The 27,568-nt window shown below is 41.9% G+C and overlaps 1 protein-coding gene across 1 annotated transcript in view; it reads right to left on the bottom strand.

The window, feature by feature from the left end:
* NBAS (NBAS subunit of NRZ tethering complex) overlaps nucleotides 1–27,568 on the bottom strand; it is a 229,246-nt gene that overhangs the window by 38,722 nt on the left and 162,956 nt on the right. Inside the window, exons 46-49 of the mRNA XM_063125180.1 lie at nucleotides 25,404–25,606; nucleotides 21,500–21,589; nucleotides 13,026–13,221; nucleotides 4,133–4,272 (exon numbers count right to left, since the gene is read on the bottom strand). Coding sequence (XP_062981250.1) covers nucleotides 4,133–4,272; nucleotides 13,026–13,221; nucleotides 21,500–21,589; nucleotides 25,404–25,606 — 629 coding nt within the window. The remainder of the gene's footprint in view (nucleotides 1–4,132; nucleotides 4,273–13,025; nucleotides 13,222–21,499; nucleotides 21,590–25,403; nucleotides 25,607–27,568) is intronic.

Genomic DNA, 27,568 nt, shown 5'->3' on the forward strand with positions numbered 1-27,568 from the left:
ACGCTACTGTAATGTGTCGGTTGCGAAGGACGGTAACGAAGGCTTTTAACGCTCTCTGTACCGCCAGGAGCTGTTGATGTGGTTTGTTGATTCGGTGGTTGACCATCGTGCTTGTATTTTGAGTGGTCCGCAGTGAGCCCCCCAGCCTGACAGGGACGCGTCTGTCACTACTGTTTTGGTCGGGTTTGGCTTCTGGAATTTGAGTCCCTGGGTGAGGTTGTCTGGGTCTTCCCACCATTTGAGTGATTGTTTGATCTGCATAGGTATTCGAAGTATTCTGCGTTGGTCGTCTGTTTGAGTGTCGAAGACTTGTAGGAACCAATTTTGTAGCTTTCTCATGTGTAGTCTTGCGAATTGAACTACTGAGGTTGTCTCTGCCATGTATCCTAACAGTTTTTGTACGGTGCGTGCAGTCGTTGTTTTTTGGTAGCGGAGTCTCTTGGCTAAAGTTATTAGGGTTTGAGCTGTGGGAGGAATACCCGGCCGGCGATAGCATCGATATCTATACCGATGAAACAGATAACATGAGTAGGTTGGAGAACTGATTTTTCTGGGTTGATGCATAGTCCGAGATCTTCTAGAAGTTGGAGGGTAATGCTGAGGTGTTGCTCGAGTTGACCGTATGTTTTTGCAATGAGCAACCAGTCGTCTATGTACGGGTAGACCTGAATGCCCTGTATCCTCAGATGGGCGCAGACCACAGTCATGCATTTGGTAAAAACTCGTGGTGCCGTCGCCAAGACGAACGGGAGGACTAGGAATTGGAAGGACTGTTTGCCTATTGTGAATCGGAGGTATTGTTGGCTGTGCTGTCGTATAGGGATGTGAAAATAGGCGTCTCTTAGGTCTATTGTAGCAAACCAGTTTCCTTTTGTGAGAAATGGAGTGATTTGCGCAAGGGTAACCAACCTGAATTTTGGGGTCGTGATGTATCTGTTTACCTCCCTGAGGTCCAATATAGGTCTGAGGCCCCCATCCTTTTTTGGGACGGTGAAGTATCTTGAATAAAAACCTGAGTTTATTTCGTGTTGATGGAGGGGTCGAATTGCACCCTTTTGTAGGAGGGATTGTACTTCTTGTGATAGTGTTGGTGATGGTTTTGTTATTTTGATTCCCGAAAAAGGAGGGGGTTTGTTGAATTCGATCATATATCCCGCTTCGACGATGTCTAGTACCCATTTGTCCGTGGTGATGGAGTCCCACGAATGGAAGAATTTTGATAGGTGACTGTCGAAGAAAACGGATGCAGTCTGAAGTTTTGGCGGAGAGTCAAAGGCGCTGTTTCTTTGATGGTTCGTGTTTTTTCCGGTATGGTTGAAATTTTCCGGTACCGTATTGTCTTTTCATTTGCTGTGGTTGTTGTTGTCGAGAAGAGCGGTCAGTACGGAATCGATTAGTTGTCTGGTATTGTTGTCGGTACCATGGGCGTTGTCGAAAGGGTTGTGGTGTCTGTGTTAGACCCATTTTCCTGGCCGTGGTTCGTGCCTTTTGGACTGAATCCATAGTATCATCTGTGTTGGCATGGAACAAGCCTAGTCCGTCGAACGGGAGATCTTCTATTCACGTTCGAGCTTCTTGGGTTAGTGAAGTAGACCGTAGCCATGCGTGTCTACATAATGCGATTGAAGCCATCATGGCTCTGGTTCCACAGTCCGTCTGGTGTATAGCTGAGTGGATTTGTAATTTAGCAAGTTCCGATGCCTCGGTTTGGAAGACTCTGGCGAGTTCTCTGCGATGTTCGGGAAGATCATCGCATAGGGCTCCCATCTTTTCCCACAAAAATAACTGGTAGCGGGCCATCGTTGCCTGGTAGTTGGCCACTCTCATGCTTAATGAGGCTGACGTGTAGATACGACGTCCGACAAAGTCAAGTCTTCTGCCTTCCTTGTCAACAGGAGAGGCATGAGCTTTTTGAGATTTGCCTTGGGCTGATTCCACAATGACAGAGTTTGGTGAAGGATGTTTGAAAAGAAAGGGGACGTCTGTGTCTTGAACTTTATACATGTTTTCTAGTTTCTTAGAGGCTGGGATTAAAGAAGAAGGGTTCTTCCATGCTTGTTGTGCAGTTTGTAGTAATGTGGGAAGATAAGGTATCGATACTGATGTTGCGCTTTCTGTTGTTATTGCGTCGAAGACTGGATCTTTAGGTCTTTCTATTCGCTTTTGTACTTCTAGGCCAAGGGTTTGTGCCATCCGAAGGACGTGATCGGAGAAATTCACTACGTCCTGTGGAGGTGAAGGTGGATCTTGTGAGCTGACTGCTGCATCGGGAGATGGGGTCGATGGTGCAACGGATACCTCAGAGGGAGAATCTGACTCATAACCGTCCGAAGGGGATCCGGGAGAGTCAATATAAGGACCTTGGTGTGGACGAGTATTATCGTTTGATTGCCTTTGCCTCGAGCGTGGTAAGGGTTCGAGGTTATCTCGTTGTGAACGTGTCGGTGGTTGTCTGTGCCTTATTGGTAGAGGCGCTGGTCCCGAAACGTGTTGCGAGGGTGGTGAAACGTCCTCCTCTCGTCTATGCGTCGATGGTGACCTAGCGGTTGGTCGGTACTGAGACATGTGGTACGGGGGGTACTGATTGTAATCATACTCGTATCGAGGAGGACGATAGTACTCCCAAGGGGGATAGTCTCTTCTATAGTTGTAGGATGAATATTCAGATGATCTGTCCCACTCTACATGAAGGGATCGAGATCTATCAGTACGGTGTCTTGCCCGTTCTATTCCCCTCTCCGGTAAAATGGAGGTTAGGGATTGCTGCATATTAGGCGAGGTGGGTACCGAAGCCTGTGCAGTAAATTCTGGTGGTGCATGTTCCACCAGTTCTCCTTCAGAGATCGATGCGGTCGGTATCATGGTCGGTACCGATGATATCGCCGGAGGAGGTGTAGCCGCTGTTATCGGTGTCGACGGTCTTGTTAGTCGTGGCAATGGAGTTGGTGGTGGTAATGGCGGCGGGGAGCGGATAGGCGACTGGTGTGGTTGAACTCTCTTTTTCTTCTTTTGAGGTTCAAGTTGTTTAGCCTTTTTATGTTTTTTAGATAAATGTTTTAGGGACAAAGGTTGTTTTGGGGTGGATGGCTCATGCAGTAAGCTTGGGCCAGCAACCGACTTAGTTGGAGAAACTTGAATTATTCTAAGATCCTGGGTAGACGCCATGTCATCCATTTTTGGTGTAGTTGAAGTTGGTTTCGTTTTCGGCTTTTTGGGATGTGTTTGTACAGCCCGCAAAGCTTTGTCCCAAAGAAGTGAGCGTAAACAGTCTGCGCGATGTTTTCTAGTTTGTCTGGTGAAGGCCATGCAATGATGGTAAGTATCTACGATATGGCCTTCACCAAGACATAAAACGCATAAAGAGTGTCCGTCGGAGGGAGGGAGTTTACTCCCACAACGAACACATTTACGGAAAGGTGCCTTCACGGCCATGCGCGAAGGCACAGCGATCACTGATCGCAAAAATTAGTCCAAGTAAAATAAACGCAAATAGAAAGAAGGAAAAACAAGGAGATAGAAAGAATAAAAGAAGAAATTTTTATACTCTAAGCGCTGCCTAAGCAGAGAAGTTCCTAGGTTGAGTTACCACAATGGCGGTCAACGAAGAACTGAGGGATTAGGGCGGGACCCCGCTATATATATAGGAGGGGGAGGGTTCCCGCCAAAACTCTAGGCTATAGAAGTTTCCCGGTGAGGTCTCCGCGCAGGCGCAGAGCCCATCAGTGTGATGCACAGAGACCACGAAGAAGAAACAGTTATCACTACAGTTTTATGTTAACTGAGAACATATAAAAAAGCTAACGTAGAAAGTAGCAAAACCAGACTAGGTATAATGGCCAAGAACTTGCTTTAAAACACATTGGCTTGTAGTGTTTCGGGAAAATAAATTTTAAAAATCTAAGTTTTGCTTCTTTAACAAATCCATAATTCTGCAATTTTGTATGTTTCACAAAGACGCAAACACAGGACAGCTATTGTTACAGCTTAAAAGACGGGGTGAATCCACGGATATTAGACACTTCGTGAAAAGAAAACGGTATTAAAAAGAAAAGTAGGCCAACACATACTTAAAAGCAAGCAAGCAAGCAAACAGACATATTTAGCTACTGATAGTGTATGAATAAATACTTACACATCTCGACTTTTCACAGGCGGCCAAGCTTGCAAGAGCATAACTAAATGCTGAAATGCTGCATTGTCCTCACTGGCTTCCAAAAGTTTCAGGAAGAGAGCGTTCCTCTTCTCTTCATTTTCAATGTCAGTTATTTCTACCTAAGAAATTGGGAGAAAGAAACAACATGTTAGATTCATGAGCCAAATATGGCATAATTTTCCAGCAAGAAATATGATGTGTTCTTGTCTGAAACCAAAGTCATCATTGTAAAACTCAGAAGCAGACTAAGGTGTTCTTAGGAAGCATTTTATTCAGTCTCATCTCCAATTAAGTGTGCTCAACACAGGGAAACACATAGATAATCTTAAATTACTGGGAGTTATTCCCCAAATAACATTAAACCCAAACAAGCAGATTAATGGAACAGTGCAAATGATCCCTCCACTTCCTTGAATTCCCTAGAAAAATAATAAAATATGATATTTTACCAGCACAGGTTACTAGATATGACATGTAACATTTTATTGTAACATTAAATCTTAATTTCAAAAAGGGCGGCCGTATTAGTCTGTAGCAGCAAAAGCAACAAAGAGTCTCATGGCACATTAAAAACTAACAGATTTATTCTGGCATAAACTTTCATGGACGTTGCCAATTCTCCGTGACATTATTTACATTCCCCCACCCCCACCCCACCCCAGCACGTGTGAGAATATAAAACTGCCAATTTGAGATGAATAGATCAGGCATCTCACGAAGTGGATAATGTCCACGAAAACTTATGCCAGAATAAATTTGTTAGTCTTTAAGGTACCACAAGAATCATTTTTATTAAATCTTAACAGTCTTATGCTTTTTCGGTCAGGCTCGGAGCTGCCGGGTTAGGAGATTGCAAGTAATTTAATACCAAATATAATATGAATATGGCCCTGTTCAGAAGGCACCTTAAACTATGGCTTTAACCATGGTAGTTAAGCTAGAAAGATGGGCTGTGTTCAGAGGACCCCTTAAACTATGGCTTTAACCATGGCAAAAAGCCATGGTTTAAGGGGTCTTCTGAATAGGGCCACTATGTCAAAATTATAAACGCAGGGCCATACTCCTACCTTTTAACCCTGTGCAGGCGCTCAGAGTTATCATTACTGATGTATTCTGATGGAAGAGTGTCTGTCAGTTTGGAAGTGGAACAGATATACACAGAAATGAAGGAGTGATTTCTAAATTCTTGGGGCCTCCCATGATGCAGCTGGACATCCATCTGTCAGGGATCCTTTAAGATGGATTCCTGCATTGAGCAGGGGGTTGGATTCGATGGCCTTATAGGCCCCTTCCAACTCTGTTATTCTATGATCAAAATATTTATAACCTACCTATATGAAACTCCCTAAAATTTTACACTGCACCAAAGGAGCATTTCTTAAATTCTAGGTTGTATCCAATAAAATGCTAGCGGAAAAAGTACAAGTGCTGGTGTTTTTCTGGTTGCAGCTGCATGGTCTGCTAGCAGTTGTACAAGTGCTAGTAGAACATCTAGCACAAGCAACACCAAGTATAATAATGTCATAGCAAGTTGTGAAAGTCCTCGTGCTGTGGCTTGCACAAGAGGAGGAAATGCATTAGATTTGACACATGCAAAAGGATGAAAATGGAGTTTACAAAAACAGTGGAAGCTTTGTGCTTGTCATGATTCAAAGTCAATGAAGAGGTCTGCTGTGCAATCCACAAATCCTTTATTCAGTAAATAGACAACTCTTTACACCAGAAGGGAGTGTGAATGCTAGGAGCTACCCTCTAAGCTTAATTAGCCTAACAAAGCAAGGCAGTCGCCTATCAACTAAATGGTTGGCTTCCCACCATGCCTGACAAGCTTAAAGGGTCTTAAAGGACACTAAGTTTTTTTAAAAAAAGTTGCTGTGCACTTCACTATCTTTGTGTGTCCTTTAAATTATTTAGGCTGTGATCCTATGCTCAGTTACCTGGAATTAAACTCAATGCAGTACACTCAATCGAGCTTACTTCTGAGTAGAATTATGCTACGCTTTCTAGTCATAACTACAAAGTTAACCAGAATTAACCTGAACTTCACATTGACTCTCCATTTAATATTGCTAGTATATTAAATGTCTGAATTGTGGATTGTGTTGTAGTGGCTACAGTATCAGACTGAGAGTTGGGAGATCCAAGTTCTAGTCCCCACTTGGCCATGGCAACTCACTGGGTGACTTTGGGCCAGTCACAGACTCTCAGCCCAGCCTACCTCACAGGGTTGTTGTTGTGAGGATAAAATGGAGTGGGAGAGGATTATATACACTGCCTTTGGTTCCTTGCAAGAAAAATGGCAGGATATAAATGGAATAAATAAAATGTAAACTCTGTAATCTTGTAATTTGTACTCAGATGTTTGGATAGAGGTGTAGTTAACAGGGCTTGGTAGAAACTCACCACTGAGGCCGTGCTGTGGGTGCTTATCACCAATTCTCCCAATAGTGTACAAATTGTTGTGAATTGCCCAGAGAGCTTCGACTACTGGGCAGTATAGAAATATAAGAAATAAATGGAATAAAACGTGGAGGAACAAATGTCAATGTGAATTATATCCTAGGATCTAGGAGACCAACCTCAAATAAAAACATGTACAATCTAACAGAGAAAGCTTGGCAATTAATTCAAATCAAGGCAACAGTTGATTTGAAATCTTAATGCTACTTTGTCATGACAATACATTGTTAAAAACTTGCTCAAGGAATTGAGCTGCAACTAGAATAACAATGGTGCTTATTTGTCAGATAGTTCATGCGTATTGACTTTATATAAATGAATATATCCATAATATGAATATAATGGGTATATTCTGTATAAAGCATACTGAAATTAATATTATACATGAATAAATATTGTATAATAAATATTTAACAAGAAAAATGATGAACTATTGAGAAGATTCTTCATTTCCATATTTTCATTATCCTCCTCTATGTATATTCAATACTACCTGTTTCTGGATTAACCCCAGTGGATCATGGTAAAAAGCTAGTCAATTTCCTTAAAGGATAGGGTTACAAGGGAAATTATACGACTGAGGAATCAGATGATAAGTAATTTCCTGATAATTTGAAGTTATCTTTCATGTATGCATGGATTCCTATACAGCTCAGGAGAAAAGAGATGATTCAAAACAAAATAAGTAGCACTCTTCACTAGGCAGATCACAACAATTCCTGTTTCAATGGTGAAACCTCCCTTTCCCAAGAGATATATTAGAAGTATTGCCATTCATAAGAATAGATTGAAATGAGAACTTAGATGTAATAGTGCTGCAGCCTATGACAGGTGGGAACCAAGTATTTGCCTTTTGCAGAATTCATGGAAGTTTAGTTAAACTATGTGCATGTGTTAAATGCCCATAAAACAGCCTGCCCTTGCTCATCTACCAAGCCTCAAAACAATGGCAGATTTATTCACATTGCAGCAAAATCCATGTTAATACATTCAGTGCCATGTGAAAAAGTAAGTATCTCACAAATATTCTTAGGTTCTTGACTGCCATGTAAATTTGAATTAATACAGCATTAAAAGCAGAATTGCAAAGAAGGCATTTGAGAATAATCCCTTATTGCTACAATACATTACCAGTCACAGTGAAGCTCTAGCAAAGGTATGCTACATTTAGATTTATTCACAGTGGAAGGGCTCTCAAAAACAACCTGAATTAGATATATGCTTTAAGATATATTTTATTTATTTGTTTATTCAAGCATTTTTATCCCGCCGTTCAGCCAAAAAAAAAGGCTCTCACGGCGGCTTACAAAAATATTCCTTGACATATTGTCCTAACAAACTTTAAGAGAGGTATGGTGTTGCAAGAGCAAATTCTTTTGGATGATATTTATCATTTAAAAACTCTTCACTGGCTGCCGATTAGTTTCCGGGCGAAGTACAAAGTGCTGGTTATTACCTTTAAAGCCCTACATGGTTTGGGTCCAGGCTACCTGCGGCATCGCCTGTACAATCCACCCCTCACACTCAGGTCCTCTGGGAAGAATCAACTTCAGCTAACAAAAACTAGATTAACGACTGTTACCCAGAGGACCTTCTCTTCTGCTGCTCCCAGACTGTGGAATGGCCTACCGGAGGAGATTCGTCAACTTAACAGTCTTTTAGAATTTAAAAAAGCAATGAAGACTGATCTATTCCGGCAGGCCTATCCAGTGAAATTTTAGAATGGTTTTAGGATGTTTTTAGGATGTTTTAATCATGTATGGTATGTTTTTAATCAGTTTTTAATGTGTTTTATATTCATTATTGTTCCCCGCTTCGATCCAAGTGGAGAGGCGGGTAAGAAATATATTATTATTATTATTATTATTTCATTTTTACTGATTATCTAGATCGATTTTAGTCTGGGTTCCTGCCCGGATTTGGGACTGAACCAGCCTTGGTCATCATGATAATGACCTTAATCAAGAGAGGGACAGGGAGAATGTGGCCCTGTTGCTCTTGTTCAATCTCTGAGAGGCTTTTGATACCATCAACCACAGTATCCTTCTGAACTGTCTCAGTAGATTGGGAATTGGGGGCATTGCATTGCAGTCATTCTGCTCCTCCCTACAAGGTCATTTCCAGGGAGAGACATTGGCAGGCTGTGACCTGGTTTACATGTCACAGCTTCCCAGAGTCTGTTTAAACCCTTGGTAGTCATGAACAAATGGGGGCAAGCAAGCATGCTGATTCCCAGGTACCTGCCCTTTCCACTTTGCTAAACAATCCAGGGATTCTCCATCCCTGTTTATTGTTTGTTGTGATGACTGAAGCCAGAATTGTGGGTTGCTGTGGGACAATCAACCCAGAGAGTTAGAAGTGAAGAACAAACAATGGCCTCTAACTCTGGGTAGTCTCTCCCCCAACAACCCACAATTCTGGGTTGGGATGTCACAATAAATAACCCAGGGATGGAGCTTTTGTGGAAATGGGATGGAACGAACTTCACCTAAACCCCTCCAACAATCTCGATGAGCCTGAAATTGACATATCCATCCATCCCTAACAGGACTGTACAGTTTATGACTCACCAAGCTGGAAGGTGCTCTATCAGCCATGTAACATGGCCTGCCAGGTTTTGAAGTTTGAGAGATCTGGCATAATCAAGGGATTTATCCCTTTGAAGGTGGCTTGCATTTCAGTTGGTGGGCAAAAGGATATCCAAGCTTGGATTAACTTATTTCCACAAGATTCAGAAGGTACTGCTGAAACTATAATACAACTGTATTTCAATAAATTAGACCACAGCCATACAAAGCTTCTTTTGGAGGGAGGGGGATCAGAGGGCTATTGCAATGGGGACACAGAGCTTTGTAAAAGAACCCTGGGGGGGGGGGGGGAAAGGGAAAATACTCATTTCTGGAACGGGGCAGTTCATGGAGTTCACAGATAGGAGCTCTTCTGAGCTGTCACAATCCGTAAACAAGTCTTTCCGCTCATTTCCTGGTTTCCTTTATGGAGCACTATCCCCTATTGAGCTAGTGATGGGTCCTGCTGGCATGATGGAATAAGCAGGAGCACAGCAGCAGTATAGGATACTAGCCGGGGCATAATATATTTTGTAGTTACAATCCTACAGTTGTCAACATGAGTGACCATGGAGGCTGTGAGGGGCAAGAAAAAAGGTGTCATAAAAAGCTATACAACTGAACAGAAAATTGACTACCCAAATGGTAAAACAGGCATCCCAAAAATTTACACTATCTCTCTCCAGGGAACTATATTTGATGCTGCATGAAAGAAAACACATTCACAAAGACAAAAGTTAAGACTGAAAAAATCCACTCTGCATTAAATTAGATTAATGCAGTTTCTATAGATTTTTTTTTAAAAAAAATTGCACTAATAATAATAATAATAATCTCCTTTAGGGCTGTGCTGATTGTTCTTCTTTTGAATTTTGTATCAAAAGTGGTGTTGGGTGTACTTATCAACCCCCCCCCCCAATATTTATCAAAAACCACTAAACTGTGAGAAACTTCACCTTTTCCACTACTATTCACTGCCATTGCCTTCTCTATCTACTGCTGCTTCAGCACCATTTTAAAGTTCTAAGTAATTGGATGTCTTCTTCATGAATTTAGTCACATGGGCAATCCTAACAAAGCAAGGAACATTCACAGGATGTGACGATATTTCAGAAATACATATCCAAATCAGATTTGGCCATGTAATAACATTACTGAGGACACGTGAATGAAATATTCTGAATTACATTGCTGCCAAAATGTTTGTGAAAAGTACCCCATGGCTCAAGCCAACACTACTCTATGGTACCTGCTGTTCCTGGAATGCTATCCTCATTCCCAAAGAGATGCTTAAAATCATCAACGAAGAAGTAAACTACAGTGCCGAAATAACCTCATAATCGCAGAAAACAACATGTCAGACCCAAATATACTAAGTAAAAGGACAGTTCAGCTATATGTGTTTTAAAAAATAAAATAAAAAATCTTACAAGTTGGGTGTTTTAAGGAATACTCTGAGGCACATTTTAATGCTCTGGTTAACTAGAAAATTGCAGAACCTGAAGAGCTCAGATAAAATGTATCAAGAGGATTAAAAACAACACATCTCACCTTCTGACTCACTAGTTAGCACCCCCCCTCCAGTTCCCCAAAGGGATGCCACTGGAGTATGAATTAAGGCCTCTCAAGCCTTTGAAAAATGAGGACATCTGAATTTTTAATTTTGTTAACTAATCATTAGAGAACTGGAAATTGCTGCACTTCCAACTGTGAGATAGGTGGCTGCCTCCATAAAGCACATTTTTAATTTTGCACAAGCTGGCCTGTTTCCCAGCAGTACATTGATTTGTGGGACCACTAACTTATAGCACCTAAAGCATAATTAAATATTAAGTCCCACTTTGATATATGCAAAGCCTGACTAAGAGGATTACTTAGACACACCAAGGGTGGCTTTCACACACATCCTGGTAATTGAACATTGCAATATCATTAAAATTATCTTTACACAATAAGAATCCACATCCATCATTGGCATTATCTGGACTCCCTTTAGGTGCTGGGCAGGAAACGAGGAAGGGGGAACAGTATATTGTTAGAAAGGGACCTGAAAATGGGGCAAAGAGAAGGAGAAAATAATTCTTCTAAAATGCTTAATGGACAATGTGAAGCTACAATTAAAAATAACCTTCTTTTCAAATTCAAGTACCAGGAAACTTGGAACACCGATGTTATTCTCATCAATTATTTTTTATGGCATCGCAGCATCCCCCCCCCCACCGCCCCGCACAAAGTTCAGAGATAAAATGTTTTTAATTCAGGTCTCAAAGGCTTCTGTATATGGAGAATTATTTCTATTTCACTCTGGTGTAGTTCTCATATGAGAGCTCACTGATAATAGCACGTTCGCCTTAGCGTTGGTCATCGGGTTAATTATAGGGCTTATTTTTCCATTGCTTCAAACAAAGCAAATTTGACATGCCAGGTTTTATTTCTGAAGCAATGTTCTCTTTAAAACCTTGCTCCAAAACCTTGAAAGATTTCATTATGACCATAAGAGATAGCGATCCTTTGAATATCTCAGAAGAGCTATTTATATCATTCTGACTGACAAGTAGTGTAAAGCAAAGGCTACGTGTTGAAGAAGATCAGAAGAGGACCTGCAAACACCACCCCATAATCCCTACACCACAAGGGTAGCCCACCTTTTGGGGGCTATGAACACATCTGGAAAGTTGAAAAACTGTTCTGGGCACCACCACAATGGGAGGCGTGGCAATCAGCACTAAAAGAAATGCAGGTTGCTTACCTGTGACTTTAGTTCTTCAAGTGGTCATGTGTGCATTCAAACTTTATGGGCTCCGCGCAGGCGTAGAGTCCATAACGTGTGATGCACAGAGACCACGAAGGAGAAACATATTTCACATCTTTTGTAAACCACTCAGAGAGGTTTGGTTGTTGGGCAGTATAGAAATGTAATAAATCATCATCATCATCATCCCAGCTGCTGGTAAGACAGTGTGTTATTTTTTTAAAAAATGGGAGGGGGCAGGGAACCTTGGTGGACATCAAGAAAGGTATCCTGGGGTTCACTGGTGCCTAGTCCCTACCCTTGTTGTAGCAGGATCAAAACAGAACTGGAAAGTGGGTGGTGGTGGTGAAAGAATAAGTACTAGAATATAAAATAAAAGCATTTGTTGTCAATGCTTCCAGCCTCCTACCCTCACCGTACAAGTACAACTTTCCCCGACATGGTGCCATCATCCAGATCTTTTGAACTGAAACTCCCATCAACCCCAGATAGTCAGGAATTAAGGGGATTGTAGTCCAGCACATCTGGAGGACACCATGTTGGGGAAGGCTGACATAGAAAAATGGTGGTTGATGGAAGCTTTGGCCATTACAAAGAATCAGGGAAAATGGAAGCTTAGCATCGCTCAAACATTTTGAGCTTGGACCATTCTTCTGGACTTTTCCTACCTTCTGAGCATCTTCATTCCAGCACCTATGATCTGTACCACATGCAAATTTACAGAATTTTCTGTGCAGCCTGCCCCAGCTCTACACTTTTTAATTTATAGTTTTGTTTTAAAATTTATTTATAATATATAGTTTTAATATATAGGTAGTTTTTAAAACACACACACATTAAGATTCATAAGACAGGACAGGAATTCATTAGAAAATGGCCAATTCCAAGAGGAAAAAGCATAAACACAAACAAGTCAATGGTAAATATATTTGGGAAGAAAGCCTTAAAAAAAAATCTTCACATTTTCAGCAGTCTCAAACAGTTCAATGAAGGCCTGAGCAACTACCCTTTTTAAAGATAAGTTGTTTTCCCTTTAAAGACAATCTGGTTAATGATTTTAAAATGGAAAGCACCATCACACAATATGGCCTACCTGAGTTTGTGGCCAACAGGCTTTGAGAACAGCTTGAGTTCTGAACAGCACAAGCAACTGGATGTCCTCATCACGGAGGTGGAAAGCTTGCTCCAAAATCTGCAACACCGTAATACGAGGCTTCACTGGCAAAGAATCATCTCCACAGAAAGGTCTCAGCCAAGCCAAGAGATCATCTGAAGACACCAGGTCCTCGCTGCAATCAAATCAACAGCCACATCTGTTAAAATGTTGTTGTTTTTAAAATCCCATCCTTAACACCCTTCTCCCAATTATTTCATCACAACATTTAATGTGCTCTACCTGGAAGGACCTAGTAATTTTTGCACTTGTAAGTATTAAGCTTTCTCATATTGCGGTTCCCAAAATTTCGGCAGCATATGAACGCAACTTGAATATTTCTAATTAAAAACAAAAATGTGCGGATAGTATCAGGATGTCAAAACGTATTAGTATAGAGCAAATTAAGAAAAAAGGTCAGTTAACAATCATTGTTTGCTACATGATTATGTTCAAAAAATAGTCTTAGAAATAGGCATAGCAGAAAATGTTTCTGACACACTGAACAACTAAAAAAATCATCCCCAGCTGCTAAAAATGCTAATGCAGTTATATACCATTGGGCTCCATCTTGTATACCTTTAATTGTTGTAAACCATCCAGAGAGCTTTGGCTATTGGGTGATAAATAAATGTAATCAATCAGTAAAATATATGTTTTTAATGTTCCAATTGGTCCACAAAAAGACATAAACCTGGATGCAGAAATAGATCTGCAAGCTATCTGTGCAATTTGGGAGGGTTTTTCGTGTAGTATTTTTTTTTTTAAAGAGAAGTACGCTGGTTGTACTGTAATTCCTATTTATGCTAGGTAAACACTCAGCTATTAATCCAATAAACGTAGAAGATATTGAGGCAGAGTTCCAAAAGAACTGTATAAGCAATTCTGAGCACCAAAGTGTGTCTGTGTGTTTTGCTCACATTGCAAAATTCTTTTGGAAACAATATTTTCCAAAGCAATTTATGATATGGGGTTTGGTTTTTTTAAAAATCGTAACATGCATCTCCAACATTTCTAGCCCAAATCCTGAGTTTTGGTAAAGGAAAACTTCATTTCAATACAGCTAGTCATTCAGACTTATGCTTCTTACAATTTTTATACAGAAAGTCCTAGATTCAACCCCTACCATCTCCAGTTTAAAAAGTCTGAAGTAGCACCGATACTGGAGGCTGGTGGTTCGGGTGTCAGTGGGATGCTGGGATGGCAAGTCAGCTCAGAACCAGTCAAAACTCTAAAGGAGCTAACTCAGGTGCTGGGTTCAGCAACTTGGATAGCTCCTTTGGAATTTTGACTGAAACCCAGAACAGATCCACCATGCCACTGACATGGGAGCCATCAGCCTCCACTGAGCAGCAATGTGAGAGAACTTCACCTGAGGAGTCACTGCTGTCAGCTGGTGCAGACGACGCTGAACGAGATGAACAACAGTCTGACCCGATCCAAGGCAGCTTCCTACGCTTCCTGGTCATGTGCCTCCCCTCCCCTTTGTGAATTTGGATTCTGCCACCTGTCAGCCTTTTCTCCAGATCCTTCCTTTATTCTACTGTGGGCTGAACAAGGACTCTTTCATAGCAGTGAGGGAAGTTTGCAATATCTGTCTTCCTGTAACCACAAGGATGATGCTTCTACACTTCACAACAAAGTTATCCAATTATCTGTTCAGCTATTCTCCCTGGTTACTAGGAAAACTGGGTTTGCTGTAAGAGTGGTAGAAATTGATCATTTAGTTGGTTCTCCCTTTAGACATAGGGCAAAATTATAGGGCTGACACACAGAAAAATTATTTAGTACCTGTGAGAACAAGAATGCCCCAGAGGACTGTTAAGGTTGGGGGAGCAGAGCTTGTTCAATTTCCTCCTTTGTTTGCGAAGTTTGCTAGCAACCAATATATATATATTTTCTGTTAAGGATGGCTACACCAAGGGTCCTGTTACTATTAAGCTAGAGAACTCTCCCTCATGCATTTTTATTTTCTTCAACCTTTTAATAGCTTGTAAACCTGGATTGACTGTAATAAACCTAATTGTAGTTTTTCATCATACTCTGTTCTTGAGGCTTATGCTACCACACTGGCAATACGTTACCCAATAGGTAAGGGGGTTCCTCTGTCGGTATCTGTGGATGCCCCATGGATATTTAAGGATCCCAGTGGAACTCTATATAAAAAGGGGTCCGAATACTTGAAATTATCATGTGGTGGCAACAGCTGAAATAAAGGGTAATCTGGGGAGGGACTTTTAACATTCTCCCAACCCCGCCCCCCTTTGATCTAGTATCACAACAAAGATCTGCTGTCCTGTCCCTATGCACAAAGAATAAAAAATTCCCACTGAGCATGCCCAAAGTACTGTCCTGAATCCTGTCCTCATATTGTAATTCCTCACGCACACCTCTTCAAATCAACCTCAGAGGCTTCACTTGTACCAGTGGAATTGACGTGCTTCACAGCACTTTGCTTTTTTGCACAAGTACTGAACAAACACACATGAGTCGTATCTATGGACCTTTCTTCAAAGAGACTGCAACCCCAATTTCCAGAACTACAGCTCTCCAAAAATAAAAAAGCACTTCTGGTTGTTGTTGTTTTTAAAAAATCACCTGTGACGAATCAACGCCACAAAGATCAAACATTCAAAAATTTGATCTAAAACACTCTGATCAGTAAGCAAAGATGCTAATGCCTAATTTCAAATTCTTGTTAAAAGGCGTGTGATACAACACACACACACACACACACACACACACACACACACACACATGCAGTTACAAGATCAATAGACGAAGGGGTGGGGGGACTGAACTTGAGAAAGAATTCAGGACATCAATGAAAGAATATTTCCTTTCCTAGAAATCAGCTGATGCCCCAGGAGCAAAATATTAAGGAAAAAATGAATCCCTCTTTAATATTTTCAACATTTCTCTTGTTTCATCACTACCAAAGGCATTAGCATAAAAGCATTCCTGCTTCAGTGTTAGCTTTGGCAGCTCTTAACATGAATTCCTCTGTGGCAGCAAATGATTTTGACTTCTTTCTTATTTGCATGAGAACAGGCAACTGATGCAAAAGATTCTCTCTGATGCAGTTCTCTGCTTCCCTAGGACAGGTGACATCTAAGAGAAATTGCTGTCCCTCTGCAACTAATTAGAATTGAACTTTTTTAATATAGTAACAAGTACAACTTATCACATTTAGCTTATTAATGGTCAGCAAAGTTAAATACTAACTGGTACAGGAAGAGATATTCTGATTATACAAGTGAAGGAGGCAAAGCATTTAGTGATCCTGTATTCAAATTCTGATTCATTTTTCTGAATGTTGTCGCTTATATAGCCAGCATGGCAACAGCCAAGTGGGGGAATTCCACCATTTGTACATTTTTAGGGGGAGAAAACATATGGGGAAGGGACCCCCCCACACACACACAAAGTCTAATGAGGAATGAGTATGCTCAGTGCCCACTGACTGCTGACTAGTTTGAGGGGTGTGTGTGTGAATTTTATTTTATTTTATTGCATTTATTTATTTATTTATTACATTTTTATACCACCCAATAGCCGAAGCTCTCTGGGCGGTTCACAAAAATTAAAACCATGAAGAGCATAAAAGCAACCAACAATTTAAAAACACGAATACAAAATATAATATAAATATACCACCCTTTTTCCTCCAAGGAACCCAAGGTGGCATTCATAATCCTCCTCCTCTCCATTTTATCCTCACAACAACAACCCCATGAGGTAGGTTGGGCTGAGAGTCTGTGACTGGCCCAAAGTCACCCAGTGGGTTTCCATGGCTGAGTGGGGACTAGAACCCAGATCTCTCAACTCCCAGTCCAACACTCTAGCCGCTACACCACACTAGAGAATGGAAGAAGAGACTCAGAAAACGACCACCCACTCATTCAGCCTGTTGCGAACTGGTAACCACCTGCTCACTCAGTCTGAGAACCCTCCTGCCTATGGAGAATCTTCCCACAGACACACCATTTCATTAGGGAGGAGGGATTCCTTATATTCTTGTTTTGAGACCATGTCACACAATACGTCTTACTGAGATCTGCCTCAAATTATGCTGGTGCAAATTTAAGGTTGTCACGAAAGGGATACTCATGGGGAGGTCAGGGTTCTAGCCTAAGAATACAGCTGTCTCAGGTCACACTAAGGCCCAGCAATGCTAGCATTCCATTTCCAACTCAGACTGGGCGGAAAATGCTCCTCTCTTTTCTACGGCTACTCATCTCTTGCAAAAGCGGGGCAGAGAGGGACAATTTGTGAGTGGGGAAATTTCTCTCCACTCTCTACTAGCTCTAGTTTGTAAACCTGTATCTCGTTTTCAGTTAGCACAGATTTTTATTTTTTATCAGGAGACAATTGTCTGAAAAGTAAGATAAAAATATAGGCTTGTGCATAGAAGGCTGTTCACACAATGGGCTTTCCCGCCTACTCTGCTCCACTTCCTCTCCACTGTAGTGCCACGAGACCCTGAAAGCCCACTCCTTCACTTGCACAAAGTGCTTCTGCCTGGTTTCTGATTTCCCCCTGAACTCAGCCCACAAAACAGAGGGAGCCCTTCCCCTCAGGAGCACCATTAGAGGCAGCAAAGGGGCCTGTAGTATGCCGGAGTGTGAGGGAAAGCCCCATCATGTGAGTCACCCAAGTCTGGATCCATGCCATAATAAATTAAAAATAATTTCCTCTCCTCCACCCTCAGCAACAAATCTTTGCCTCAATGGCAGAAGACGCTGCCTGTTTTTAACATCTTCTACCCTCTACCAAATCCCTCAGGAGCAATGTCTTTTTCTCTCCTGCTCCTTTTGGATGTAGGACTGTCTCTAGCTTAACCGTTCCTATTTCTTCAGAGAGCATCACTTTTTCTCTCCGTCATTACCAGGTCAGCTCACATTAGTCTGGTCTGCTCTATCATAAACTTTCCTCAAACAGACAGATTACAGAATTTTATTGGCTGTTGGTGAGGATGGCAGACACAAAGCAAAGGAAGGCTTTGAAGAGAGAAAAGACGCTTGCTGCTAATTTTAAAAGAACACGAGGAAATGCATTAGGAAGACAACAATTTGCTAGTCACTTAGAAATAATTGCTTGTCTCCGCAGTTGCTTAAGGAAGAAATTTGCATGCTTTGTTTTCGTCAAACAGCATCACGTGCATCAGGAGCAGCCACTATTCCTTAACCCAGCACAGAGGTAGGTAGAAGGTAGATGTCAATATATTTGGGACCTCAGCTCCCAGAAGCCCCTGCCAGTATCCCCAATGGTCAGGCATGCTGGGAGTTGAACTCCCAAAAACATCTGGGGATCTACTTTCTACCCATCCATGGTGTAGCATAAAGTTGAATAATGTATACATCCTCTTTCTTTCTTTCTTTTTTATTTTTATGAAAACACATATTAGGGGGGATTCCACACGGCGTACTGAGGGCGCTTCCATGCGCCCCCAGTGTGCCCCCAAAGCGATCGTGTAGCTTGCCTGGAGAAGAGACGAGGAAGAGGCGTCCTTGCTGCTGCCACCCACCTACTTCCTCGCCGGCCAGGTCGGAGAGCTCGGCGGAAGAAGGTGGGGTGCACCCCGCCTTCTTCCGCCGAGCTCTCCGACCCGGCCGGCGAGGAAGTAGGTGGGTGGCGGCGGCAAGGACGCCTCTTCCTCATCTCTTCTCTCCAGGCAAGCTACATGATCGCTTTGGGGGCGCACTGGGGGCGCCCTCAGTACGACGTGTAGAATCCCTCCAGAACCATCTCAATGTGATGTTGCAGGGCTTGCAATACACAGGTTACTAGAAGAGCCTCATCATTTTAGGCACACGAAAAAAGTCCTTTTGTCCTTCTACTAGCTCCAAATGACTATACATGAATGTGTAAATAACGTTCGCTTATTCATTGGCAATATTTCAAAATGACACTGAGTTTTTCAAAAGAAAAGAAGCACCAGGTAGAATGTGATTTATATTATAACTAATGTTGCTATATTCATCCTAACAAGACAGACGAGAAAGTAATATCAGTCAGAAAACACCAATTCAACCTGTCTGGAAGTGCTGAAATAATATAAGCTGACAGTTTAAGTTATCATTTTGTGAAAACTTCAAAATTTATTTAGCCTCTGTTATTCTCTTTTATGTTCCATCTCTCAGAGATGGTGCTAAATTAGAAATGAGTCTTTGGAGTGAGCAGCATTGAAATGTAAATTAAAAGTTGATAAATTAAAAAGGAAACTGTGGAGATCCTAGCTTCCAAAGCGAGGCAAGCTCATTTTTCAAATGACAGCAACTTCCTGAAGGAGACAATTTATATATAGTACCTAAAATAACTTAACGACGCGGATGTAAATAATGCTTCATGAAAAGTAGATTTTGAGCCTTGTCCATGGCCATATTGATATTTCAAAATATATCTAAAAACTACAGTTCCAGCTGGCTTTTTTCCCAAGAGAACTGAGGCCTTTTCATAGGAACTCACCCACTTGGTGTAATGCTATGGTTGGGTTTTCCTCCTCACATGTAACTATTGGTGGAGGTATTGAAAGATATAAATGTTCAATACCTGAAAGGTATTGAATGATATAAATGTTGGGCTACGATTGAAGGAAAGTAACAGCATGAACCACATGGTAGAGAGAAAAAGAATATACAAGTGTGTATGTATGTGTGTGTATATGTACATAAGATACACATACACACATCTATATAAATACACACCACACACAAACACAAATATGTGATATTTATAGATCTCTATATTGCCTTTCTGAAGCCAACCAAGGCAGTTTTTACCAAACCTTAGAAAAACCATAACCAAATAAAAGCTTAGCAAAAATGTTTTTAAAAAACAACCGTAAATACCATATCAATAATTTTAAATGCCATATTAAAAAGCCATGCCTTGCCCTTCTGCTTCCTGAATGCAGAGAGAATGTGACCAATCGCGGCTCCAAAGGAAATGTGTTCCTGAGTTTGATAGGAAAACAAGAAAAAAGCCCTTTCCTGCGTGCCTGAAGAGACGGCCTCTGTAAGCAAGGGTGTTTTCAAAAGGGCCTCTCCTGCTGGACTTAATAACTGAACAGATTCATACCGAAGTAGAAGGTGCCTCAGATAACCAGATTACTCAGAGCTTTATAGCTTAAACTCAACAACTTGAATTGAGCTTGGCAAACAACTGACAACCAGTGGAGATCTTTCTGTATTGGGGTGATGTGATCACAATATGGTGGACCAATTAGTAGCCTAGCTGCCACATTTTGTATAAATTGAAGCTTCTGGACACTTTTTCTACGGTAGCCCAAAGGAGAGTGCATTGTAATCAAATTAAATGTGATTTAACCAAAGCATGGATGACTTTTGTCGGATCGGACTGACTCAGGAATGTTTGCAGGCAGCACACTAGATGTAGGTGTGTAAATACACTCCTCACCACCACTGCTGTCTGCAAATCCAAGGATAGTGTAGTACCCAGGAACACTCCCTAGCTATGAACCTGATCTTTCAGAGGAAGCGCAACTGCTTCCAGAACAGGTTTGAATCCTAATCCCCAAGCCAGGTGATCTACTGACCAACAGCATCTCTTGTCTTTTTTGGATTTAATCTGAGCTTGTCTACCCTCATCCAGCCCAATATCAAAGTTAGGAAACATTCAAAGTGTTGACAGCCTGGGATCATGTGACAAAAGGCAATAGAGCAGAGTGTCATCAGCATATCACTCCAAAGCTCTGGATGACCTCTCCTAGTAGATACATATATAAGTTAAATATCATCAGGGACTGAACAGAACCTGTGGAATACCATAGACCAATGGCTGTGGTGCCAAAACAGTAGTCTCCCAACATCACTTTCTGGATATGATTGACAAGAAGACTGGAACCACTGCAATACAGTGTCCTCAAGGCCTAGCTCTGCCAGACGTCCAGAATGATACAATGGTTGATGGTATCAAAAGCCATTGAGATGTCCAGAGGTACCAGTAGGGTCATATGCCCCCCATCCAGTTCCAGGTGTAGGTCATCAATGAATATGACCAAAGCAGTCCCACATCCCAGCCAAAAGCCCAAGTGAAATGGGTCCATACATATCATCCTGAAATGGGTCCAGGTAATCCATATCATTTGGGATTGTGAGACCACCACTTTCTCCATTATCTTGGGCAAGAATAGAACTTCCCAAATCTGTTGGGGTCAAAGGAAGTTTCTTTAACAATGGTCTTATTACTACCTCCTCCAAGCAAGAGGGAACATGCCCACAAGAAGGCATTAATCACACATTAATGCCCAGATAAATGGGGACTACGTAAATATCAGTGAAAAAGAGCACCAGCACTTCAAAGCCTCCTCCATGGTGATATCTTGGACAAATAAATCTTACAAAGAGTTAGCAAGTGTAATCATGTTTGTGATATATTCCAAAAGCTCTTACCCATTCTCAGTGCTTGTGCGGACAGCAGAGACAATACCTTCTAATATCTGGAAAGGGTCGGTTTTGAAAGAAAACTGCACTCCATCTTCACTGTCAAGGGAACAGAGCAAGAAGGAACTTGAAGAAATATCACTTTAGAAAAAACGTTTCAGAATGCTTAAAGCTTAAGACTGTATCATTTTATGCTATTTATCAAGCAGTAAATCATTACGAATTACACACTTTTCTACCGAAATGTTGTCTTTTATCACTGCCACAATGAGTAGAAAAGGGAAATCTGAAGCAAAAATGAAGACAACAACAACCCTCCACTGAATTATTCCCAAAGAGGAAAAACTAAGATAATTTCTATCCTGGGGTTTACTGTACTCAAGATGTCATATTTATCAGCATTAAGGATAAATAATCCTTAATACTGATAAACTTTTGGAAGTTTATCCTCAAACTTTTGGAAACTAACGGACCGAAAGGTAAACTAAACCCCTACCCTACCCCACATTTACTGAAATTTGTTCTGAAGCGTTCGGTTTGAATTCACTAAGGATGCATCAGCATCCCAACTTACGACCTGAAACGGTAGAGCTTCTTTGAGCTTCTGGTTCAGGCATTCACGGAAGTTCAATCCTTTTTAGGTGCATGGTTTGGAGGACCATCTCCGCTTCCTCTCCTTCCCTTGCCTCACCCTGGAGAATCTACTTTGGTACCAAGTGGAAGTCATAGAGAAAAGGACAGTGGGAGTTCCAGGGAACCCATCGAAGCAGGTTTCTGTGCCAGGAATGGGGCTGGGATGACCCGCTTCTCTCCCCAGTGAAAGTGATATAAATATGTCATTTCCCCAACTCTGTCATGGAGTTCCTGCCATCACCTGCCTCCTTCCCCTCCATAAGGCATGTCACTTGCAACCCCTGCATGGGTGTCCACAGGGATTTTTCCAGGGCAGGGAGGCAAAGCTGCACAGCGGCGTGCGGTTGCAATTTGCACACAAGCATGTGCTGCCACAACGCACCTCTGCGTTTTCCTTGTGTGCCTGCACATACTTCATTGCTCAGAGTCATAATTACTCTATTTCTTCGATTCTAAGACACACTTTTTTCCCCATATAAACATCTCTAAAAATGGGGTGCATCTTAGAATCGTGGGTGTGTCTTAGGTTTTTTTTTTCTGTTGGTGGTACTGAAATTAGTGTGCGTCTTACAATCGATGGCATCTTACAATCGAATAAATATGGTAAAAGCCTGCACAAAAGGGCAGAAAATCCTGGTAATCTGACAGGAACTAATGCAGAAGAGTAATCTAGTCAAGCGTTGTACAAGAGGCATCGTGAACTTCAACTAAACTTTATTTGGAGTAAGGGGTATAAAAAAAAACTTAGAACAAGGGGGGAGGAAAATAGAGGGTTAAACACAGAAGAGAAGTCTTAAGAATGTCATATTGGATATTTAATGCCATCACTGTCCTTAGAGTCATAGAGTTGGGAGAAACCTCAGAGAACATCTAGTCCAACCCCTTTTCAATGCAGGCTCTGCATGGCAGAGTGCAGTTGCACTGCATATTTTCCCCACTAGAACGGCATGCTGGAACGTTCCAACGGCATGCTGGAGCCCAGAACGTCCAGTTCTGGGCTCCACAATTCAAGAAGGACGCAGACAAGCTGGAGCGTGTTCAGAAGAGGGCAACCAGGATGATCAGAGGTCTAGAAACAAAGCCCTATGAAGAGAGACTGAAAGAACTGGGCATGTTTAGCCTGGAGAAGAGAAGATTGAGGGGAGACCTGATAGCAGTCTTCAAATACTTAAAAGGTTGTCACACAGAGGAGGGCCAGGATCTCTTCTCGATCCTCCCAGAGTGCAGGACACGGAATAACGGGCTCAAGTTAAAGGAAGCCAGATTCCGGCTGGACATCAGGAAAAACTTCCTGACTGTTAGAGCAGTGCGACAATGGAATCAGCTACCTAGGGAGGTTGTGGGCTCTCCCACACTAGAGGCATTCAAGAGGCAGCTGGACAAGCATCTGTCAGGGATGCTTTAGGGTGGATTCCTGCATTGAGCAGGGGGTTGGACTCGATGGCCTTGTAGGCCCCTTCCAACTCTGCTATTCTATGATTCTATGATTCTATGACTACACGGCACAGTTGTCATACATTATTCTGACACTCTGTTCCCTCCGGCCTCCAGTGAAATGAGAGGAATGGAATAAAACACTGGCCTACTTGGCAGGACTTGTGTAATGAATACTCTCTCAGTAATAGCCATGACTCACACAATGATGATGAACTTTGTCTACATGCAGCGTAAGGGTAATTTTTAAAACGTTTACAAAATCACAATGAGAAAAAAGAAGACCTGAGCTAGAGGGATCTCTGCTCCTACCTTTTGTTTTTCGGTAGGCACACTACTGTCCTATCTAAGCTATGTAAAAATCCTGGATTTCTGAGTTGATTTTTTGAGGCAGCGATCATGTCCCAGCAGGGAACACTCCACTCCACTCCCCCCACCACCCCTCCAAAGGCTTTACAATGAACCTGGAAGTTCTTTCTCCAAGCAGTGGATGTGTCAAATGTTGCTAGGACTTCATTCGTGGCTAAAAAAAACCCCCTGAAATGCAGGAACAGGCTATTTTTGCTTACAAAACTAATGGGCGGAATAGTGGCTATACACGTTGCCTCATATCCCACGTTCCACAAGGACTAGATGAAATTAAAGTTGGGAATCTGGAGATAATAGCTCATCCTGGGAGTACAACTGCCATCCAAGACTGTACTTGTGGATGCCCATGCTTGGCTAGGTAACTGTGTGATGTAGAAAATATCCCATTAGACAACAAGTGTAAGGTTTGCCGATTACTATTTAAATTAACGGAAAGAAGTGTGTGCGTCTGTGCGAGCATCTAGGGTTTTAAGCCATTTTGCATCTTAACCTTTGTTTAAATAACTGTAAAATCATCAGAAGCGGAAGACAGGTAGGTGTACTGGAGTTCATGGCACAGCGGCAGCAGCTGGATTATATTGTTCCCACCGTCAAAAGAGGTCAGGGTGGTGGGAACATGGAACAGGGCCTTTTCTGTGGCAGCACCACACTTGTGGAACTCCCTCCACTTACAGACTAGACTTAGCTCTTCCTCGCTTGCTTTTAGCAGGACAGTGAATACTTGTTTGTTTTGCTCAACATTTAGTGATTGTTAATGAGGAACTGACAGCTGTTACCACCTTCTGGATTCCCCCTGCCCCATCCCATTGGATTGTTTTGGTTATTCCGTTTGTTGGATTCTTGTTGAATTTTATTTTATTTTTAATCTTAAGGGCCTATCAACCAAAAGTCAGTATAACAATATTGTAATCAATAAAAGTAGGGCTTAAAGTATCTAAATAGAATAAATAGCCAGCTAATATATTTCAATGCTTTTCAGGAAAGGAGTGTTGAGTAGGTGGCTCTTGCTTAAAACCAAGACTACGCATTTAGAGTGCAATCTTACTCAGAAATAACCCCATTGACCTGGACTGGACAACACGCCACCACTTGTCGTGGGTTATTGAACCCACAACAAGCCACAGCATCCACAGGCGCCAAGCTGCGAATCCAAGCCTGTCATATCATGTAAACCTCGCGAGCGTGGCTTAAGTGAGGATTAAACCACTCTTGCATTACCCACGTTTGCTGGGTTCACATGACACAGCAATCCCCAAGTGGGGTTTGCCTATTTAAAATGGGGGCTACACAAGCCCTGCAGCCTCACAGCGGGCTAAATAATCCATGCAAACCTCCCTGCTGAGTTCAACGAGGCTTACTCCCAACGACAGTGTGTATAGGCCTGCCTCCTTAATTACATTTACGTCTCTTGGATTGCAACTTTAATTACAATTAACAATGTACTCTTAAAAGTTTAAATATGCATCATTTAACTTACCTTAAAGCACCTACCACTTTGTTTACAGCAGTCTGTACTACATCTCTAGGAGAGAGTCCCAGATCTCCAACAGCAACGTTCAATAACTTCTGTATCATATCTAATGGTTGACCATCTATACACATAGTTACAGCTTGCTCATTGATTTTCTCTTTTTCTGACCGGGATAAATCATACTGATGTCCATATTCCCGTAGTATATTCTGTAATGAGTGGTATTTTAAATACACATGGGACAAACCACTTTTCCTTCACGGGATTTATACTCAATAGGTCAACATTTCATTAAAACCACAGATTCTATTGCTCACTGAAGAAGACACAAGCAAAGGGCCTTCCTGAAAACTCTCAGACCGCAGAACAATAAATTACAATAGAAGCCATTATTTCCACCACAGCACAAAGCAATTTTAAGAACTAATCATGTAGGACTCGGATCTTATAATGCTGTTTTAGTAATATTCATGCTTCCATATTTCTCTATACTTTTTTTTTAAAGGTTTCTCCAGCTTTTACCATAATGTTGACTTTACAACCTGACACCCTGAAACTGAATCTTATTCGCTGAGGTGCGTACATAGCATTGTACTGGCATAGTGACAATATACATTTCAAAGGTGGAAAAAAGCATTTATTTTCTAAGGAATAATATACTGTGTTGACATTGGACTGGATCCAGAGTTTCTATTCTGTCAGCAGGAGCATCCCTGAGTTTGGCTCAGAACGTTCCTGCTGGCAGAAAGGAGGGGAGGAGGGGGAGGGGAGGGGAGCGCTGTCCCCAATGACACTCTCCCCACTCTTCTAGAGAGGCCCTCAACTCTCTGGAGCAGATTTTCAGGGGACATAACAGATTGCAGGGGGAGAGGGAATCAGTGAGTATTGCCGCCTTTCCCATTCATTCAGTGGAAAAGCTCTGCCAGACCAAAACCCACCCACTGACATAAGGAGTCCTTCTATCCAAGCCATTGAACTCAACATCCCCCAGATCAGATTGCGTCAGATTGGGCCTATTCAGACAACACGCTAAGCCATGGTTAGACCGCATCCTGTCTTATGAGCCTGCCCGTGACCTGAGATCTTCAGGGGCGCCCCTTCTCTCGTCCCACCACCATCACAGGTACGCCTGGTGGGAATGCAGGAGAGATGGCTGCTCCAAGGCTCGGGAATTCTCTTCCCACGGAGGCTAGACTGGCTCACTCCGTGCTATAGTTCCAGTGGCAGGCAAAAACTTTCTCCTTCCAACAGGGAATAGTCTGAATCTTTGTTAATGAGCTGGATTTCTCTTAGTTGTCACATGCTTTTTAATTTTTGAAATATTTTAATACTATAGAAGGTTTAATAGTATCTTTAACTTTTGTGTACTTTTTATGTCTTAATTGTATGTGTTTTAATTTTGTAAATCTGCCTTGAGTTCTAGTATTGGGAATAAGGCAGGATACAAATAAATATAATAACAACAACAACAACAATAATAATAACAACGGATAGGCTGCTAACCCTTTTGCAAGTAATGGCTAGTGAGCATGTTTAAACTGTGGTTATTCCCGTGTTTCCAAACCTTCCCACCAAAGTGTGAGACAACAAGGAGGTCTTCTAAATAATCCACAAAGCTTTATTCAGTAATAAACATCTCTTTGCACCTCAAGAGAGTCTAAACTTTTAAAACTTTGCTCTAGGCTAACACTTGATGAAACTAAGCTAGACAATTATTCTTTCAACAAAAAGGGAAGGTCCTTTCCCTGAATCGCTTTCCCTTCAGAGAAGATTTCTTTGAAGAAGACGTTGGAGAGACGCTAGCCTAGCTGATCGCCTCTCGCCTACTTTTAGCTCTGCCCATTTGACTCTACAGTGGACTCTGGGATCGGCCAGCTCTGAAGTTCTCTCCCCCTTGGAAGATTCCTGAGTTCTCACAGACTCGGAGTTGTTAAGGTCTACACTGATAAGGTCCAGTGAGGATTCATCCTTGGTGGGTGAAGAGCCAGGGAGAATCACCTCTCCCACTTCTTGTGTCAGCTGGGATGTTTCTAGTCCTGTTTCTTCAGCTTCAGGATCTGATTCTAATTGATAGTCTGAAACTTCTTCCCTCTACCAAGGGGAAAAGGCCTGATCATGACAGTTATATAGCCACCATGGTTAGGAATAGTTCACATGAGCATAACATCTAG

This window comes from Elgaria multicarinata, chromosome 4 (genome assembly GCF_023053635.1).
Source record: "Elgaria multicarinata webbii isolate HBS135686 ecotype San Diego chromosome 4, rElgMul1.1.pri, whole genome shotgun sequence".
In the NCBI taxonomy this organism is placed as follows: Eukaryota; Metazoa; Chordata; class Lepidosauria; order Squamata; family Anguidae; genus Elgaria; species Elgaria multicarinata.